At 50.9% G+C, this 21,529-nt stretch overlaps 1 protein-coding gene across 1 annotated transcript; it reads right to left on the bottom strand.

Moving 5' to 3' along the window:
* Positions 1-4,834: 4,834 nt before the first annotated feature.
* snapc2 (small nuclear RNA activating complex, polypeptide 2) lies at positions 4,835-14,199 on the bottom strand. Its single transcript, XM_072459745.1, has 7 exons — positions 13,892-14,199; positions 12,672-12,848; positions 12,384-12,459; positions 8,820-9,215; positions 8,590-8,697; positions 7,227-7,315; positions 4,835-6,320 (listed from the first exon to the last, which is right to left on the bottom strand). Exons 1-7 carry the CDS (start codon positions 14,129-14,131, stop codon positions 5,574-5,576), a joined length of 1,833 nt encoding a protein of 610 aa, XP_072315846.1. The 5' UTR covers positions 14,132-14,199; the 3' UTR covers positions 4,835-5,573.
* Between the last annotated feature and the right edge of the window lie 7,330 nt (positions 14,200-21,529).

The raw sequence follows: 21,529 nt of genomic DNA, 5'->3' as shown, positions 1-21,529 counted from the left end.
AAGTGGTTGAACTCCGGGTGGAGTTACATCCTGGGTTTGGACTTCAGGCAGGAACAATCTCAGACTGGTGTGAATCCCGGAGGGTGAGGAGACAACACAGAGGACTTCCTCCAGCAGATCCTTCTGGAGCTTCTGTCCATCGCTGGAGTCGTGCTCCTTCCATCACTATGAAAGAGACATGACCTGGGCCAGGGACGACCAGAAGCTGATAAAGCACCAGATCATGAGGTTTCTGAGCCACCGTGAGGAGCGCCTCATGAAGGCTGCAGAGGTTAAAGGAGACCTCCAGTTCCATCACGTCTGTGAGCAATTCAGGAGGAGGAAACTGAAGCGTGTCTTCTCACATCCAGCAACTCTTCTGAGACTTCTGAAGGTTCAAACATGCTCCAAACAGCAGCAGAAGCAGGTCTCCTCAGAACAAGAGGTGGATCCACCACCGTGGGACATGGGACTTTATGTAATGATTGTATAATAAGACATTTATGTTGCTTCTTGACTTTATTACATCTTACGAGCATTATTGTGACTATGAGGAGGGAGAACAGAAAAACTATCCTCAAAGATAAAAACACAAGTTTTATTTTTACTGTTTATTTTCTAAATAAACAAACAAACAAACAGCTTCTTCATGTGGGTCATTCAGACCTGAAGACAGAGCACGAGGGGTAAACACACGCCTGACATGAACCTTTGTGATTTTACATTGACCTTTTCTTCTGTTTCAAGTCGATAAAGTTCTTTTGTTTACGTGTTGTGTTCGACCAGAAAGTTTTACGATAGACAATGAAAATGAATCAAATCAATATAGCAATATTGAACTATATCATAATATTAACAAAAATTACAAAAAGAAAAAAGATACATTATATATTTACATTTAAGTGATATAGAACATAAAAAACTAGATAGATAGAAACACCTTATTTCTTTATTCTCAGTAAAGACAGATCTGAAAAGACTGAAGCAGATTTAGGCACAATAGAGTGATCCTGCTCTACATTTCTGTCGATTTGGAAAGACTAAAAACACAGTTGGAGGTTCAATTCCAGCTGCTTAATGACAAAATGTCCAACAACATGAAGACTTATCTGTAGGAAAATGATACTCCTCCTTTGGGACGCTTCCAAAGCAGTCTTGAGAGGACAAATTATAGACATAGCCTACAAAAAGAAACAAAGGGTGAAAAATTATTAGAAAAAACCCTAATTGCTGGTAAAACATGCCAAGAAGGGATGTCCTCAACGCTACAGGAATTAAAAACAAAAGAGCAGAAATTAATTCACAGGGAATAAACCAAGATATTATGAGTGGATGAAAATGTTCTAAATTATTATCCTGGAAGCAGAAAGAGACATTTTCAAAATATGAGCCAGTTAGAGTAATACCATCTAAACCAAAAAAGACATAATTCAATCATTTTTAATCATTTTTATATTAAAAAACATTTCCCAAAATCTCAGAAGATAAAGAAGATTAAATAAACATTATATAAATATAATAAAGACTAAGTCACTCTTTTTTACACAGTTTTGGCCGAGGTGCAGCTTATAGTCTGGAGTGACTTATGTGTGATATCATTCCTTAGTTTCACATGACAACCACAAGAGGACGCTCTAGGCTCTAAGTGACGTAGAAGAAGACTCGTCACTTCCTCTGCCTCCGGAGTTTGCAGAGTTGTTTAGAAGTGACAGAGTGTGACGGTGACAGTCATTTCCACTCTGGCCGTGCCGTGCCCGGAGCGCGGCGCAGTGCGGTGTTTACGGAGCGCCTCTGTAACCCCGGTTAGCTACTTCAAAGCGCTCATTCATAAATATCCAGGTAGCTTCCTGCTCCGCGGCTCTCACAGCGAGCGGCTGCAGCGACTGAGCGGCTCTCGCTCATGCTCATGATATTTACTGTTGGGGATCATTACCATGAGTCTTCCTCTGCGGCTCATTATCATCTGCTACTTCTGCCTTTTATTTCATCTGATTGACTTATTCAAATGGCTCATGTAAAGTATTGACTCAACACACTGCTCATCATTTTGTTTTTGAAGTCGTTTTTTGTACTTTTCTGCGCGGCTAACGTGTCCGCCTTATTTTGTACTGAACTACATTAGCAGCAATTTAAATCATGTTCACGCTCCTGCACCACATGACTAAATGTGAAGAGGACGCCATTACCGCGAGGAAGAAACTGCTGTAATTCACTAGCGAGGACCACAACTACTGATTATTGGCATTCTAGAAACATGAACAACAGTAATGTACAGAAATGGAGGCCGTTTTGGGGCTTCTGGCGATGAGGGCTGTAGGCTCCAGGGCCTCGATACCCCCATCCAGGAGAGGAATTAGAATAATTACAATGATTAAAAGAGGGAGGGAGGGGCACAAACACGGTGTGTGTGATTTGCATGCTTAAGTAGCCGCAGGAAGGGGCGTGAAAGGGGTGTGGTCCTGCTCCCGAACTTAAGATAACAAAGTCCATTAAATGGCAACGGGCCTGAAATGTGGCTCATGGAGGTCAACTTTGACATGAAATGAAGCCATAGATAACAAAACATATTAAAAACTTATCTAGTCCAGGTGGTAGACTCTTTTAAAGCGTTTGGATCGAGCAGATTGAGCGTCTGATTCACTTTCCACCAAACGCTAATTCTCTCATGTCAATGCTATAAACACCAGGCTGCCGACCTCCAGAGGAAATAACTTGTACATAGAATAAAAACGCGTTTTTGGGTGGCACAGGGGATCAGTGCAGTACTTGGATGTATTGCATTAACTGTATAAGACACGCCCCCTTCTGCCCACGGTCCAAATTGAGTAAAGACTTTGGCTCGTAAAATAACCAGTGCTCAATTCCTTTTAGTCCAAAAATAAAATTCTTTCAAGACTTTCTTTCTTCACCTTTTTTAAAAACCTCAAAATAAAATGTTTGACGTCACGGTGAACAGTGTAATCTGCTGTCGGCGCGTGCGCACAGCCTCATGAGCGAGCTCCACAACCAGGAAGTCATGCAGGCAGTCCAGTGCGGTCCAGTGTGGTCCAGTGTAGTCCAGTGCGGTCCAGTGCGGTCCAGTGCGGTCCAGTGCAGTCCAGTGTGGTCCAATGCGGTCCAGTGTGGTCCAATGCGGTCCAGTGCAGTCCAGTGCGGTCCAATCTGGTCCAGTGTATTCCAGTCTGGTCCAGTGCGGTCAAGTGCGGTCAAGTGCAGTCCAGTGCGGTCCAGTGTAGTCCAGTGCGGTCCAATGCGGTCCAGTGCGGTCCAGTGCAGTCCAGTGCGGTCAAGTGTGGTCCAGTGTGGTCCAGTGCGGTCCAGTGCGGTCCAGTGTAGTCCAGTGCGGTCAAGTGTGGTCCAGTGCAGTCCAGTGCGGTCAAGTGTGGTCCAGTGCGGGCTAATAGATTTGGATTTCCATCTGGCGGATCATTAAGCACGGACAAAATGTATGATTCATATCAGCAAAACTGTTAAATTGAATGAATAGAAATGAAGCCTGCGTATATTCAGCCTGGAAGACCTAACTCCACCATCTACGTCAAGGCCTCCATGGAAGGACCCCTCTCCCCAGCGCCATCATCGCACGCAAGCGGGCGCCCGCCTGTCCGTCTGTGAGAGTCAGATCCCTCCTTCACCATGGACTCTCCCAGGTTTCTGCGCTTATCCCAAAGAGGTTATGCAGTTTTTCCTGGCCAAAGAAGTAGGGTGAAAGGTCAGGGGGCGTCTGCATCATGGCCCTCGCACCTGCTCCTCATCCCCAATCAACGCTCTCAAGCGACTCCTCCCCGCTCCAATCAGCACCAGGCGGTCACATTTAAGCCCTCAGGCAGATGGCTCGGCCGCTCAAACCGTACTGCGACCCACCGCCTCCCCAGCTCCTCCTCTACATTCCCCTCATCCTCTACCTTCTCTTAACATCTACCACCACCAGTCTCCAGGCTCCGGGGGGAGACATCTAATACAAATAGATCATGGAGTGCCCATGATTGCAACGTCTTCCGCCGGGGTCTGAGCGCCAAATAACTTATCGTGGTCTCTTTGTCTCTCCAGGGTGAAATGAAGTCTTTTTTTATTTCTGTCACGTCTTTGTGATTTTGATGCATCTTTTTCCTCTTGTGAAGCACTTTGAATTGCCTTGTGTGAATTGTGCTCTACACATGAACTTGCCTCTCACTGCCTGGACAGGACTGGGTAAAAGGCCCTATGCCTTTTCAAACCTTTGCCCCTCCCACCACTTCCTGTTTCCTGTAAAACAGCGCAGCGCTGTTCAGCACTCAGCTCTTAAAGCTCTTTGCTGGACACCTCCTCCTCCTCCTCCTGGTACTTCACCAGACTGGACCGGACTGGACCAGAGTGGACCGGACTGGACGGTACAGACTCAGGTGCACATCACAGAGAGGAACGTGTATTTGGGAAACTGGATAAATCTCCACTTCTCCATCACATCCTTGTCCCAGTCAATGTAAAACTGGCCCAGTCGGTGTAAAACTGGCACAGTCTGTGTAAAACTGGCACAGACTGACAGCAGGAGATCCGCTCGTATGATCAGACTTTTGGCCCCGGCACTCGGCCCCGGAGCTGACCACAGAGGCCTGGTACCGGGTCTAATGCGGGTCATCTCAGCAGTCTGGGGGTGTGTGCTTCAGGATCACCCGCTCCTGTGGCTCTGCTGCTGCCGGCCTCATTTATGGATCACAAGTCCAGTTCATCAGCAGAGATGTGTGCACAGCCTCCTGGTTCTGGACCTGGTTCAGTCCGAGCACCCAGGATTAGCCAAAAACAAATACAGGTGAATTAGATAAAGAAACATTGCTGTATTTCAATATTTTATTTCATTAACGACATAATTGCTCACTTCTTTCTTGCCTGGATATGAGGCCATGACATCACACTTATCAGTCATTGGTTCAAACACTCTCCCACTCCAAGTCCCGCCTCTTTACACCAGCGTTAAAGGTTGAATAGAGGATTTTGGCGATCAGAGTCTCATTTCCTTGTGGCGTGAACAGCTGAGCAGTTCTCCCACAATCCTTCTGACCTGCAGGCTCTCTCCCTGGACAGCAGCACGTTGCCCTGGGGGCACATGCATGCTTGATACGCCGCTGCAGCGAGTTCCTTTAGTGTAGCTCCCCACTTCAGACTGCCAAGTACAAAAATGGCTGAAGACTGTTCGAGATTAAAACGGGACATAAAGGCTTTGCAGAAAAAGTAGTTTCCGTTTACTCTAGCATCTCACACACACAAATGTGGAATTACTAAACGTCTTTTTGCCAATCGCTTAGATCAGCCTCAGGATTAAAGAAAATGAATGTTCTGTTTGGATGAGGTCAGTTGCTCAGTAGCAGAGCTCTGCCTCTGGACCCTGCAGGTCCTGAACATGGACACTCACTACCATGAAGAGGCCTGTATCCAGTGCCATTGTAAAAGGTCTTTCTAATAACTGGAGAAGCAGGTCCTGCATCCTCTGCTCTGCTCAGCACAGTAATCAAGATTTCAATGTTTTACTTATTCTACATATCATACACATATTACAAAAGTACAAAAAGTAAAATATGATGAGAAACACAGGAGCCAAGACGGTGCGCTTAAAAAGATCAGCTCTGGTCTTTACGGCTCATCAGGCTGATCGGGACGAGGAAAGGGTTGAGTCCAGAGTTCAGCCTGACTTTGGTGGAGCTCTGGGTGCTACTGCCCCAATGAGGAGGCTGGGGGTGCGCTGGAGGGGCAGTTGGAGGGTGCTGTTGGGTCGGGGGGGCAGTTGGAGGTTGCTGTTGGGTCGGGGGGGCAGTTGGAGGTTGCTGTTGGGTCGGGGGGGCAGTTGGAGGGTGCTGTTGGGTCGGGGGGGCAGTTGGAGGGTGCTGTTGGGTCGGGGGGGCAGTTGGAGGGTGCTGTTGGGTCGGGGGGGCAGTTGGAGGGTGCTGTTGGGTCGGGGGGGCAGTTGCAGGTTGCTGTTGGGTCGGGGGGGCAGTTGCAGGTTGCTGTTGGGTCGGGGGGGCATATGCAGGATGCTGTTGGGTCGGGGGGGCAGTTGCAGGTTGCTGTTGGGTCGGGGGGGCAGTTGCAGGTTGCTGTTGGGTCGGGGGGGCAGTTGCAGGTTGCTGTTGGGTCGGGGGGGCAGTTGCAGGTTGCTGTTGGGTCGGGGGGGCAGTTGCAGGTTGCTGTTGGGTCGGGGGGGCAGTTGCAGGTTGCTGTTGGGTCGGGGGGGCAGTTGCAGGTTGCTGTTGGGTCGGGGGGGCAGTTGCAGGTTGCTGTTGGGTCGGGGGGGCAGTTGCAGGTTGCTGTTTGACTGTTGTGTCCTTGGTCCTCATGGGGTCAGTATTCGATGAGAAATGTTGGTATTTCTGAAACACAAAGAGCAAGTTTGGATCGCTTGGTAATTAGTTAGTTAGCATGAGTAAATTACAGCTTTATGTAAAAGGAAAACAAGTCAAAGTAAAAAAACAAGCCCAAACTTAAAAGCTCATGCTGCCCTGTGGCAATACAGCTGATTGAGCTGCCACATATTGGTATTTAAATTGTCATCTATTGTTAAAAAAGTCCATTTGTGAGGCACTTTGTGCAGCAAGATCTCTGGCTGCCAAAGATTAAAGACATTTCTGAGCTCAAAATGTTTCCCCCTTAGAGCTCGGCACCGGAGCTGACCACAGAGGGCTCTGTCCTTGTGCCCTCTGGACCATGCAGCATCCCACTGAGCATTCAGGTGTCCAGCTCTAACGGTGCAGTGCTGAGCACAGAACGCACCCATGTCCACTCACACATCTCTGTTTTATATATATATATATATATATATATATATATATATATATATATATATATATATATATATATGTATATATATATATATATGTGTATATGTATATGTGTATATGTATATGTATATGTATATGTGTATATGTGTATATGTATATGTATATGTATGTATAGATCCTGTGAGCGCGTGGAGAGTACCTGAGTGAGCGCGTGGAGAGTACCTGAGTGAGCGCGTGGAGAGTACCTGAGTGAGCGCGTGGAGAGTACCTGAGTGAGCGCGTGGAGAGTACCTGCGTGAGCGCGTGGAGAGTACCTGAGTGAGCGCGTGGAGAGTACCTGAGTGAGCGCGTGGAGAGTACCTGAGTGAGCGCGTGGAGAGTACCTGCGTGAGCGCGTGGAGAGTACCTGCGTGAGCGCGTGGAGAGTACCTGCGTGAGCGCATGGAGAGTACCTGCGTGAGCGCGTGGAGAGTACCTGAGTGAGTGTGTGGAGAGTACCTGCGTGAAGTGCTCGATGAGCGGGTCACAGTCCAGCACCAGGAGCTGTTCAGGCAGAGACATCAGCAGGTCCAGTACTACAGCACTTTCTGGAGACACAGGAGCAGTTTAGGTCCTGAATCCAGCACATTTAACTGATGTGGACTCATCCTGATCCTGCCTCTGTGCCCCTCACACACACACGTCTGCCTCTGTGCCCCTCACACACACACACGTCTGCCTCTGTGCCCCTCACACACACACACGTCTGCCTCTGTGCCCCTCACACACACACACGTCTGCCTCTGTGCCCCTCACACACACACACGTCTGCCTCTGTGCCCCTCACACACACACACGTCTGCCTCTGTGCCCCTCACACACACACACGTCTGCCTCTGTGCCCCTCACACACACACGTCTGCCTCTGTGCCCCTCACACACACACGTCTGCCTCTGTGCCCCTCACACACACACGTCTGCCTCTGTGCCCCTCACACACACACACGTCTGCCTCTGTGCCCCTCACACACACACGTCTGCCTCTGTGCCCCTCACACACACACGTCTGCCTCTGTGCCCCTCACACACACACGTCTGCCTCTGTGCCCCTCACACACACACGTCTGCCTCTGTGCCCCTCACACACACACGTCTGCCTCTGTGCCCCTCACACACACACGTCTGCCTCTGTGCCCCTCACACACACACGTCTGCCTCTGTGCCCCTCACACACACACGTCTGCCTCTGTGCCCCTCACACACACACGTCTGCCTCTGTGCCCCTCACACACACACGTCTGCCTCTGTGCCCCTCACACACACACGTCTGCCTCTGTGCCCCTCACACACACACGTCTGCCTCTGTGCCCCTCACACACACACACGTCTGCCTCTGTGCCCCTCACACACACACGTCTGCCTCTGTGCCCCTCACACACACACGTCTGCCTCTGTGCCCCTCACACACACACGTCTGCCTCTGTGCCCCTCACACACACACGTCTGCCTCTGTGCCCCTCACACACACACACGTCTGCCTCTGTGCCCCTCACACACACACACGTCTGCCTCTGTGCCCCTCACACACACACGTCTGCCTCTGTGCCCCTCACACACACACGTCTGCCTCTGTGCCCCTCACACACATGTCTCTCTTCACACTTCAGTCCCGATTCCCGTCGGGCTCGTCTCCTCTACTACTCTTTGCATCTTAGTTTTAAACTTTTTCAGCTTCTGACCTTTCATTTGGATATATAAATAATATCTGAAGAATATTTGTGCATCCCACTTGATAAAAATGGTCAAACTGGGGCCAAATGGGCCAAATGTGTTTTAGTGAAAAGTGTATTATAGACTTTAAAGATGATAAAGGCGTCCTTACCCAGTGGAGAGAGCATGCACGGCTGGTCAGGCTGGTGGAGGACACTGAGGTAGTGGTAGATCTTCTCAAAGCTCACATGACACATGGAGCTGGGGATGGAGCTTTGTCCTGAGGAGGAAGGAGATCAACTCACATGAATATCTAACTTTTATCATATCATATACCATATAGTATGTTATATACTTGGGGAGCGCCAAAATATCGATATGGCGATATATCGCGATATTTACTCCTGCGATTGATTCTCAATGCGTTCTCGTCAAGTATCGATCTTTTAACATTGTAAAAAGCCGCTATAAATGGCTCTTTTAACAGACACACTTCTGTGGAGTTAGCTCGGGGGCGCACAGGGCTCGGGGGCGCTCGGGGGCGCACAGGGCTCGGGGGCGCACAGGGATCGGGGGCGCACAGGGATCGGGGGCGCACAGGGCTCGGGGGCGCACAGGGCTCGGGGGCGCACAGGGCTCGGGGGCGCACAGGGATCGGGGGCGCACAGTGCTCGGAGGCACACAGGGTTCGGGGGCGGCACACAGTGCTCGGGGGCGCACAGGGCTCGGGGGCGCACAGGGCTCGGGGGCGCACAGGGCTCGGGGGCGCACAGGGCTCGGGGGCGCACAGGGCTCGGGCTGTGGGCGGAAGAAGAAGTCGCACACGGACACACTGCTGAATCAAGTATAAACAACTGTGTAGCAATTATTTTTCTAATTTGTAAAGTAAATTAATACATGAATACAATGTATTATGACATTGTCTTTAAACTGAATTTATGTGCACCTTGAAATTAAGTTGGGAATCTAGAAGAAAGCTAAGATAATTAAATTGATACATTTAACCATTGGAGTTCTATCAATAAAGTTAATTCAATAATAGTTCTTATCATTAAATAGCATGTGGCTGATTTCTTCATACTGAGTAAAAGTTACTGTTAAACCATTTTTGAATCAGTACAAAATCTGACTGCAATGATCTTTATTACCTTAAGAATAAATGACTGTATTGTCTGCATATAAATGAATTTCGTAATTTAGGCAGGTCATTAATAAATATAGAAAAGAGCAGAAGACCAGAGACGATCCTTGTGGTACGCCTTTGTCTACGAGTTTGAAATCAGAAGTTCCACCTTGACAGGGAAACACATTGGTGAATATAAGAACTGAACCAGAGCACAGAGCGTTTAGAGGATCGTGATCTACTAGATACACACACTGCATATCGTCCAAACCATCATTTTCAGACATGTTCCAGAGCCCACCTGCAGCATGTGTCTGAAGTGAAGCCGTGTTCCTCCCGTGCTCTGTAACCGTGTGGGCAGCAGGACTCTGGGACGGGGCGCGGCTGAGCTGTGGAGAGGCACTCCGGGCTCGGGACTGACCTGTAAACACTTATTATCATTACTAATGCTGGATATTACTGCTCCATATAGACGAGGGTAGAATTAGGATTCATTTCACATGAATGTTTTGTGCTGTGATTGAACCTCAACATTTTGAGCACATTCTGATGTATAATATTGTCTGAATATTGTTATTTCATTATTAATGTATGTGTGGGTTTTTGGCATGTTTCTATTTGTTACTGGACACATTCAGTCAATAAAATACTTATCTATTGTAACAATGCAAACATGATGACACCACCCTCATGACGACACCACCCTCATGGCCACGACACCACCCTCATGGCCACGACGACACCACCCTCATGACGACACCACCCTCATGGCCACGACGACACCACCCTCATGGCCACGACGACACCACCCTCATGGCCACGACGACACCACCCTCATGGCCACGACGACACCACCCTCATGGCCACGACGACACCACCCTCATGGCCATGACGACACCACCCTCATGACGACACCACCCTCATGACGACACCACCCTCATGGCCACGACGACACCACCCTCATGGCCACGACGACACCACCCTCATGACGACACCACCCTCATGACGACACCACCCTCATGACGACACCACCCTCATGGCCACGACGACACCACCCTCATGGCCACGACGACACCACCCTCATGGCCACGACGACACCACCCTCATGGCCACGACGACACCACCCTCATGGCCACGACGACACCACCCTCATGGCCATGACGACACCACCCTCATGACGACACCACCCTCATGACGACACCACCCTCATGGCCACGACGACACCACCCTCATGGCCACAACGACACCACCCTCATGACGACACCACCCTCATGACGACACCACCCTCATGACGACACCACCCTCATGACGACACCACCCTCATGACGACACCACCCTCATCGGGCTCATCTGGGACAGGGATGAGTCTGTCTACAGGAGGTGGAGCTGCTGGTGTCCTGGTGCAGCTGCTGGTGTCCTGGTGCAGCTGCTGGTGTCCTGGTGCAGCTGCTGGTGCCCTGGTGCAGCTGCTGGTGCCCTGGTGCAGCTGCTGGTGTCCTGGTGCAGCTGCTGGTGTCCTGGTGCAGCTGCTGGTGCCCTGGTGCAGCTGCTGGTGCCCTGGTGCAGCGGCTGGTGTCCTGGTGTAGCTGCTGGTGTCCTGGTGCAGCTGCTGGTGTCCTGGTGCAGCGGCTGGTGTCCTGGTGCAGCTGCTGGGGTCCTGGTGCAGCTGCTGGTGTCCTGGTGCAGCTGCTGGTGTCCTGGTGCAGCTGCTGGTGTCCTGGTGCAGCGGCTGGTGCAGCTGCTGGTGTCCTGGTACCGCCGACGAGACCCCTGCACACCGCCGACGTGACCCCTGCACACCGCCGACGAGACCCCTGTACACCGCCGACGTGACCCCTGCACACCGCCGACGAGACCCCTGCACACCGCCGACGTGACCCCTGCACACCGCCGACGTGACCCCTGCACACCGCCGACGTGACCCCTGCACACCGCCGACGAGACCCCTGCACACCGCCGACGTGACCCCTGCACACCGCCGACGAGACCCCTGCACACCGCCGACGTGACCCCTGCACACCGCCGACGTGACCCCTGCACACCGCCGACGTGACCCCTGCACACCGCCGACGTGACCCCTGCACACTGCCGACGTGACCCCTGCACACCGCCGACGTGACCCCTGCACACCGCCGACGTGACCCCTGCACACCGCCGACGTGCTGTTCCACTTGGTCAATAAAGGGTCAGTTCCTGTCCCGTGGAGCCAGGGGCCTCTGTGGCAGGTTCAAGTTCAGCCCAGGGCCTCACGCTGTCGCTCGTCACATGACCACATTCTAATTGCGTACGTTGCAATTTGCAAATTGCGTTTGATCACATCGCGATTTAATTGCAAATGCAATGAATTGTTCAGCCCTATGTTGCACCATAAATTACCGATGATCGTGCAAAAATATATCACCTTTGAATGACAGAAATAACAATGTTTTCAAATGAAATGGAACAAAACTTTAGACTTTAATGAGGAAGAAGTGGCTGTGTCATCCAGGAACGAGCTGTACAGCTGAATGTGACCTTTACAACACAACACGTTTTTATTACCCAGGGCATTCAGCCCGCCTGTCACTCACCTGTCACTCACCTGTCACTCACCTGTCACTCACCTGTCACCCACCTGTCACTCACCTGTCACTCACCTGTCACTCACCTGTCACTCACCTGTCACTCACCTGGTTGTGCACATGGGGGGCAGGATGTGTTATGTGTTAAGTATTATAGTTTATTATGCCTCTGGGCAAAATAAAATCTGTAAATTAATTTAAATTAATCGACTGGCCAAACCCTGAACCTGCTTTTTGGGATGAGACGTGCTCAGTATGGGATGTTTAAACAGTGGCACTTACCTTTGGACAGGGTGCTGGAGCGGAGGGGGCCAGGGGGACTCGGGGCACACGACTCAGTGGAGGCCACACTGAGAAACTGAAAACAAGGAAGGAACCAAAATGTTTCAACCTGTGAAGCACCTCGGACTCACTTCTGAATGTGGGACTTCAAATCACCCGAGAGTGAGAGACTGTCCAGACAGTCCAGACAGTCCGGACTGCTCGGACTGCCCGGACTGCTCGGTCTGCTCATCAGTGACACATGGAGCACTTATAAGACAATAGTCGGGCCGTGTAAAGCGTGTGTACCTGGAAGAAGGCAGAGGAGAGGGATTCTTCCACTGCGGCCCCGCTCACAGCAGAGGCCTCCTGGATCCACAGCTCTAGGGGCTTTCTGTTCCTGAGGGCCTCTCGCCGCTCTGCGCACTGCTTGGTCTTGGCAAATGAGACAACCTTCTCCTTCAGCGAGTCCAGAACAGAGTTTATCTGTGGGAGAAAAACACATAGTGTAAGCTTAACATAAGCAGTGTGGAGGCTATTATAACATGTCAAATAAAAACATAAGGTTATCACTGCAATGGAAAAGATAAAGTGCATATGACGGTTTAATATTCATCTTCTAGCACTTCAGCGATCATGGGTGACTGGAGACAACGGGCCTGGACAGGGGCCACTAATTTCACTAAAACATAAACCACGTTTCATGTACTCCTGGCTTACTCCTGGCTTACTCCTGGCTTACTCCTGGTTTACTCCTGATTTACTCCTTGTTTAATACAGCAGTCCATTTACAGAGGTGGTTTTATACTATAGAATGCTACTTTAAAGTAATATGGCTTAAGTGAGTCGGCCTGAACAATTTAGACAAAATTTGTGATTGTGTTGTTTTCCTGACATTACATTTAACAGTAAAGTAACTGAGTAACTAGACGCTTTGTCCCGGATGAAGACGTGCAGGTGCTTGTAAAGAGACATGTGTCCAGTCTGTCCTGTGCAGGAGGAAGGTCACCTTGGCGGGCGTGCGTGACGGCAGGTACTCCTGGACTCACCTCTGTGCGCGTGCGTGACGGCAGGTACTCCTGGACTCACCTCTGTGCGCGTGCGTGACGGCAGGTACTCCTGGACTCACCTCTGCGGGCGTGCGTGACGGCAGGTACTCCTGGACTCACCTCTGCGGGCGTGCGTGACGGCAGGTACTCCTGGACTCACCTCTGCGGGCGTGCGTGACGGCAGGTACTCCTGGACTCACCTCTGCGGGCGTGCGTGACGGCAGGTACTCCTGGACTCACCTCTGCGGGCGTGCGTGACGGCAGGTACTCCTGGACTCACCTCTGCGGGCGTGCGTGACGGCAGGTACTCCTGGACTCACCTCTGCGGGCGTGCGTGACGGCAGGTACTCCTGGACTCACCTCTGCGGGCGTGCGTGACGGCAGGTACTCCTGGACTCACCTCTGCGGGCGTGCGTGACGGCAGGTACTCCTGGACTCACCTCTGCGGGCGTGCGTGACGGCAGGTACTCCTGGACTCACCTCTGCGGGCGTGCGTGACGGCAGGTACTCCTGGACTCTCTGGAGGTCCAGTTGTGCTCCTCCTGCTCCGCTGGAGCAGAGCCGGGTGAGCGCGGTCAGGAGCTTCCTCTGCTCCAGCGGGCGCCACTTACACGGGCTCTTACACGGGCTCTTACACGTGCTCTTACACGGGCTCCGGCTCGTGAGCTCCGGCTGTAGCTCGCGGCTCTTCTTCACGCGCTTACGGGCCGGAGGCTTCATGCTGAAGGACACGGTTAGGATCGTGGACAGGTTTTGGATCTTCTCTGGACTAAACTTCACCACCGGATGTTGACAGTGTCAGACCGGATGTTCCGCAGCGCTGTGGTGGACCGGAGAAGGACCGGAGGGAGTAGCGCCCCTGCTGGCTCGGATGAAAAGTGTAATGCTGCCGTCTGCTGGTCGTTTGTTTTTTGAAACATTTCTTTATTTTGCTTTTCTGTGGATATACTTGATTATTATTGGCTCGAACCTTCCAGAATGGAATGGATCGAGACATTGTTCTTGCCATGTTTCTTATTCTTCTTCTTATAGTTCTTGCATGGTAAAATTTTGCCACAACTCGGCCCGAACTCCAATAAAATGGAGGTTGTGAGAACGCCCGTCGCAACAGTGTCGACTAGTTCAAAAAAGAAGAAACTCTTAATCTTTGGCCTAGGCACATGAGACTTGGGACAGTGATAGAGCTACCTTTGACCTCTGACCTTTGAGGAGTAAAACGCACCTGGAGCATCGCTCTATGATAAACAGGAAGTCAGCCATGTTGAATCCAAGTGGCACCGCCACGCTTGACTTTCTTTTTTCAAAATCGTACTTGTCCTAGGTTTTTCGTCCAATCGAGCTCAAAACAACACCTTTTGTATCTAAAGACATTGAAATGTAATAAATATTTTAAAGAATGTTGATATTCTTTACAGTCTCTGCGTAACACGCCCTCAAAAAAGACTTAATTTCCTGTTTTTTCAAGGACAAGTCAGGCCTATTGGAAATGATCTGCTGAGCTCATATTTCACTCACCAATGTGTTTTTATGTCTGAGTGGAAATAAATACCATGTAACAAATTTACTCTATAGCGCCCCCTACTCGTTGTGTGAAAAACTCAACATTGTCTGATTTGTTTGAAACTCATGGATTATATTCTCCTCGAGACGCCATGAAAAAAGTGCATTGAAGATATTGTGTATTTTCACAATTGGCCAGCAGAGGCGCAATGAATGCCTTCACTTCCTCTTCCTCTTTTATTTTGATGGGACATTTCCTCTCGTGCCGCATTAGAATTATTATTCTTTAGACTTTATTCTTTAGGCTTTATTCTTTCTGCCATCAATGAAAAGTCCCGGGTCACTGAGGCTCTCTCTCTTTCTCCCTGCTCAGGTCTGCGTTCAGCACAATCTTGCATTTTGTCAGGACAAACAACTATTTGAATCGCAAACTACGCAATCATCAACGGTGAATTACTGAGCGTCGTTTGGTCTGACGCAAAACGCAGCAGAAAACATGGACAGGCGGGAAGGCGAGAGCCATCATCGCCGCTACCGCGGCTTTACTTAGTTTTATTCTTTTGTTTTTGAGGGCCTGGTTAATAAAGCTGACGGCGAGTCTTTTTAGTCTGATACATGCTGCATTTTTACATGTTTGGGCTGCACTCATCCTCCTTCCTCAGACGTGTCACTGGTCTTACTGTGACACGTCTGATCAGCTGATAAAAGCTAGGGTGGCCAGAGGGGGCGGTGATAATAAAATATTTTTAAAAATTGCAGGTTAGGCTGCATTTATCAAAAGAGATGCTACCGTAAATGTACAAAAAAAAAAAAAAAAAAGAATAAGTCCACCCAATAAACAATTTTTGTACAGGACAAATTATTTAATTTTTTGGCCATTTTCATGTCGTAGAATCGTCAACGTCTTGGTCATCCTATATGACAAATTCTGCATATTTCAGCCACTGTTAAACCCCGTTTTTTTTTCTATTCTGCCAGTGACACGCAGTGACCACCAGGGGTCAGTAACCGCCAGGGGTCAGGCTTCAACAGACAATGACTTGAACGTTCTCCGCTCGTGTTAAGTTTCACTTTCATTTGTTTTTCGGCTTCATAATATTTTTAGCAAGTTTTCCAGTGATAAAAAATTAATCAACACGGCGCTTTTTTGAATAAACGGTCGGTGTGATTCATAAAAGAATTTGGCATCATTTTGACAAAATGCTGATATTTTTTTTTCAGTCGGCTATAATTTTGACGGCTCGGTCGGGTTACGGCAAACAGACATATTATTTTGCTCTGCCTAAGTACGTTTTTATGCATTGCATTCGTGGCTCATTCACACCTCTTACACGGCTCACTTGTGATTAGTATGTAATCTGAGATACCATTTTTATGTTCTGGTTATTCTAAATCAGGAACAGGTCAGAAACCAGGACAACTGGTCGTACGCACAGACTTTGATGGTTTGGTCATTACATTACATTATTGGTGATGGCCCCACCCACAGCATAGTGGCCCCACCCACAGCAGAGAGGCCCCACCCACAGCATAGTGGCCCCACCCACAGCATAGTGGCCCCACCCACAGCAGAGTGGCCCCACCCACAGCACAGTGGCCCCACCCACAGCAGAGAGGCCCCACCCACAGCATAGTGGCCCCACCCACAGCAGAGTGGCCCCACCCACAGCAGAGAGGCCCCACCCACAGCAGAGTGGCCCCACCCACAGCAGAGAGGCCCCACCCACAGCAGAGAGGCCCCACCCACAGCAGAGAGGCCCCACACACAGCAGCTGTTGAGAGGCTGGTCCTGCAGCTCAGAGGCTGGTCCTGCAGCTGTTCAGAGGCTGGTCCTGCAGCTGTTCAGAGGAGACACATAAGTGATGGCACAGGTGCACTGTTTATGGAAATGATAATCTTTGAAAATGTCTCATGTTCTAATGTAAATGATTTGTTGAACTCTGTTACATCGAGTGTTTTGAATGTTCTGGACACCATCGCCCTCTGTCACTGCATCCAACAGATCAGTTTGTGGAGCAAAACAACTTTGTCCAGCTGAACTCAGACAAGACTGAAACCATCGTCTTTGTCACAGAAACAAAGAGAAAGTGTTAGCGTCACCTCCAGAGTCTCGCTCTAAAACCTACAAACCAAGTTAGAAATCTGGGGGTAATAATGGACTCAGACTTGAACTTTAACACGTCAAATCAATAACATCAGCAGCTTTTTACCATCTAAAAAACATTGCCAAAATCAAAAATATAGTGTCTAAACCAGATTTAGTGAGACTTATCCATGTGTTTGTCTCCAGTAGATTAGACTGTAACGGCCGCTCACTGGTCTCTCCAAACGAGCTGTAAAACAGCTGCAGTTCATCCAGAACGCTGCTGCTCGGGTCCTGACTAGAACCAGGAAGTACCATCACATTAGTCCTGACTAGAACCAGGAAGTACCATCACATTAGTCCTGACTAGAACCAGGAAGTACCATCACATTAGTCCTGACTAGAACCAGGAAGTACCATCACATTAGTCCTGACTAGAACCAGGAAGTACCATCACATTAGTCCTGACTAGAACCAGGAAGTACCATCACATTAGTCCTGACTAGAACCAGGAAGTACCATCATATTAGTCCTGACTAGAACCAGGAAGTACCATCACATTAGTCCTGACTAGAACCAGGAAGTACCATCACATTAGTCCTGACTAGAACCAGGAAGTACCATCACATTAGTCCTGACTAGAACCAGGAAGTACCATCACATTAGTCCTGACTAGAACCAGGAAGTACCATCACATTAGTCCTGGTCTCAGGGACCGGCCTCCTGCTGGTGCCAGAGTCAGGACTAAACATGGACCGGCCTCCTGCTGGTGCCAGAGTCAGGACTAAACATGGACTGGCCTCCTGTTGGTGCCAGAGTCAGGACTAAACATGGACCGGCCTCCTGCTGGTGCCAGAGTCAGGACTAAACATGGACCGGCCTCCTGCTGGTGCCAGAGTCAGGACTAAACATGGACCGGCCTCCTGCTGGTGCCAGAGTCAGGACTAAACATGGACCGGCCTCCTGCTGGTGCCAGAGTCAGGACTAAACATGGACCGGCCTCCTGCTGGTGCCAGAGTCAGGACTAAACATGGACCGGCCTCCTGCTGGTGCCAGAGTCAGGACTAAACATGGACCGGCCTCCTGCTGGTGCCAGAGTCAGGACTAAACATGGACCGGCCTCCTGCAGGTGCCAGAGTCAGGACTAAACATGAACCGGCCTCCTGCTGGTGCCAGAGTCAGGACTAAACATGGACCGGCCTCCTGCTGGTGCCAGAGTCAGGACTAAACATGGACCGGCCTCCTGTTGGTGCCAGAGTCAGGACTAAACATGGACCGGCCTCCTGCTGGTGCCAGAGTCAGGACTAAACATGGACCGGCCTCCTGCTGGTGCCAGAGTCAGGACTAAACATGGACCGGCCTCCTGCTGGTGCCCGTGTCAGGACTAAACATGGACCGGCCTCCTGCTGGTGCCAGAGTCAGGACTAAACATGGACTTTCCTCCAACGTGAACTCACTCCAAACAAACTGGACGAACTGCCGTTGCTGATGAGACAAAACAGACTTTTCTTCTCCTGTTTTCTCGCAGGCCTTAAGTGACAGAGGGCCCCTGTCAGACCCTCGCAGGCCTTAAGTGACAGAGGGCCCTTGTCAGACCCTCGCAGGCCTTAAGTGACAGAGGGCCCCTGTCAGACCCTCGCAGGCCTTAAGTGACAGAGGGCCCTTGTCAGACCCTCGCAGGCCTTAAGTGACAGAGGGCCCCTGTCAGACCCTGGCAGGCCTTAAGTGACAGAGGGCCCTTGTCAGACCCTCGCAGGCCTTAAGTGACAGAGGGCCCCTGTCAGACCCTCGCAGGCCTTAAGTGACAGAGGGCCCCTGTCAGACCCTCGCAGGCCTTAAGTGACAGAGGGCCCTTGTCAGACCCTCGCAGGCCTTAGGTGACAGAGGGCCCTTGTCAGACCCTCGCAGGCCTTAGGTGACAGAGGGCCCTTGTCAGACCCTCGCAGGCCTTAAGTGACAGAGGGCCCTTGTCAGACCCTCGCAGGCCTTAGGTGACAGAGGGCCCCTGTCAGACCCTCGCAGGCCTTAGGTGACAGAGGGCCCTTGTCAGACCCTCGCAGGCCTTAGGTGACAGAGGGCCCCTGTCAGACCCTCGCAGGCCTTAGGTGACAGAGGGCCCTTGTCAGACCCTCGCAGGCCTTAGGTGACAGAGGGCCCCTGTCAGACCCTGGCAGGCCTTAAGTGACAGAGGGCCCCTGTCAGACCCTGGCAGGCCTTAAGTGACAGAGGGCCCCTGTCAGACCCTCGCAGGCCTTAAGTGACAGAGGGCCCCTGTCAGACCCTCGCAGGCCTTAAGTGACAGAGGGCCCTTGTCAGACCCTCGCAGGCCTTAAGTGACAGAGGGCCCCTGTCAGACCCTCGCAGGCCTTAAGTGACAGAGGGCCCTTGTCAGACCCTCGCAGGCCTTAAGTGACAGAGGGCCCCTGTCAGACCCTCGCAGGCCTTAAGTGACAGAGGGCCCCTGTCAGACCCTCGCAGGCCTTAAGTGACAGAGGGCCCTTGTCAGACCCTCGCAGGCCTTAAGTGACAGAGGGCCCTTGTCAGACCCTCGCAGGCCTTAGGTGACAGAGGGCCCCTGTCAGACCCTCGCAGGCCTTAAGTGACAGAGGGCCCTTGTCAGACCCTCGCAGGCCTTAGGTGACAGAGGGCCCTTGTCAGACCCTCGCAGGCCTTAGGTGACAGAGGGCCCTTGTCAGACCCTCGCAGGCCTTAGGTGACAGAGGGCCCTTGTCAGACCCTCGCAGGCCTTAAGTGACAGAGGGCCCTTGTCAGACCCTCGCAGGCCTTAGGTGACAGAGGGCCCCTGTCAGACCCTCGCAGGCCTTAGGTGACAGAGGGCCCTTGTCAGACCCTCGCAGGCCTTAGGTGACAGAGGGCCCCTGTCAGACCCTCGCAGGCCTTAGGTGACAGAGGGCCCCTGTCAGACCCTCGCAGGCCTTAGGTGACAGAGGGCCCCTGTCAGACCCTGGCAGGCCTTAAGTGACAGAGGGCCCCTGTCAGACCCTGGCAGGCCTTAAGTGACAGAGGGCCCCTGTCAGACCCTGGCAGGCCTTAAGTGACAGAGGGCCCCTGTCAGACCCTGGCAGGCCTTAAGTGACAGAGGGCCCCTGTCAGACCCTCGCAGGCCTTAAGTGACAGAGGGCCCCTGTCAGACCCTGGCAGGCCTTAAGTGACAGAGGGCCCTTGTCAGACCCTCGCAGGCCTTAGGTGACAGAGGGCCCCTGTCAGACCCTGGCAGGCCTTAGGTGACAGAGGGCCCCTGTCAGACCCTGGCAGGCCTTAGGTGACAGAGGGCCCCTGTCAGACCCTCGCAGGCCTTAGGTGACAGAGGGCCCTTGTCAGACCCTCGCAGGCCTTAGGTGACAGAGGGCCCCTATCAGACCCTGGCAGGCCTCAGGTGACAGAGGGCCCCTGTCAGACCCTGGCAGGCCTTAGGTGACAGAGGGCCCCTGTCAGGCCTTAGGTGACAGAGGGCCCCTGTCAGACCCTGGCAGGCCTTAGGTGACAGAGGGCCCCTGTCAGACCCTGGCAGGCCTTAGGTGACATATATGTGTTTGTTGGTTAGTTAGTTCTTTTAGATTTGCGTGGCACATTTACCCTTTGAAGGTTTTGAATATTATTTTCCTCACCTGGTTCTAGAGTGACCTCTGACCTCTCCAGATGTTGACCCCTGTCGCCGTCCTCTGTAACTCTCCGTCTTTGTGTTATGATCGAAACATTTAGCATTATGACAATTATTTAGCCTTTGAATTGATGGCTGAAGTCATCATTTTGACGGGTTAAACACAGATAAATGAATTGTTCTTTCAGGTTTGACTCTTACTTGTTTTTAATGTTCTTTCACTCTCCTGGTGTTGCTCTAATAGAAGACGACTAAAATGAGAAATTTAAGTTTTAAATATTTTTAACACAATATGTTAGCGTGTGTTTGTGTCTGTTAGTGTGTATGTGTTAGTGTGTCTGTTAGTGTGTGTGTGTGTGTGTGTCTGTTAGTGTTTGTGTGTGTGTGTGTGTGTGTGTGTGTGTGTGTGTGTGTGTGTGTGTGTGTGTCTGTTAGTGTGTGTGTGTTAGCGTGTGTGTGTGTTAGTGTGTGTGTGTGTGTGTTAGTGTGTGTGTTAGTGTGTGTGTGTGTCTGTTAGTGTTTGTGTGTGTGTGTGTGTGTGTGTGTGTGTGTCTGTTAGTGTGTGTGTGTCTGTTAGTGTGTGTGTGTGTCTGTTAGTGTGTCTGTTAGTGTGTGTGTGTGTGTGTCTGTTAGTGTTTGTGTGTGTGTGTGTGTGTGTGTGTGTGTGTGTGTGTGTGTATGTGTGTCTGTTAGTGTGTGTGTGTTAGCGTGTGTTTGTGTCTGTTAGTGTGTGTGTGTTAGTGTGTGTGTGTGTGTCTGTTAGTGTGTGTGTTAGTGTGTGTGTGTGTGTGTGTTAGTGTGTGTGTGTGTGTCTGTTAGTGTGTGTGTTAGTGTGTGTGTGTGTGTGTGTTAGTGTGTGTGTGTGTGTGTCTGTTAGTGTGTGTGTGTTAGTGTGCGTGTTAGTGTGTGTGTG

Source organism: Eucyclogobius newberryi, unplaced genomic scaffold (genome assembly GCF_026437365.1).
Source record: "Eucyclogobius newberryi isolate DKJ021-1_F unplaced genomic scaffold, fEucNew1.0.hap1 SCAF_27, whole genome shotgun sequence".
NCBI lineage: Eukaryota > Metazoa > Chordata > Actinopteri > Gobiiformes > Gobiidae > Eucyclogobius > Eucyclogobius newberryi.
Note: the sequence above shows the minus strand (reverse complement) of the source record. Positions and strands in the feature narration are given on the sequence as shown.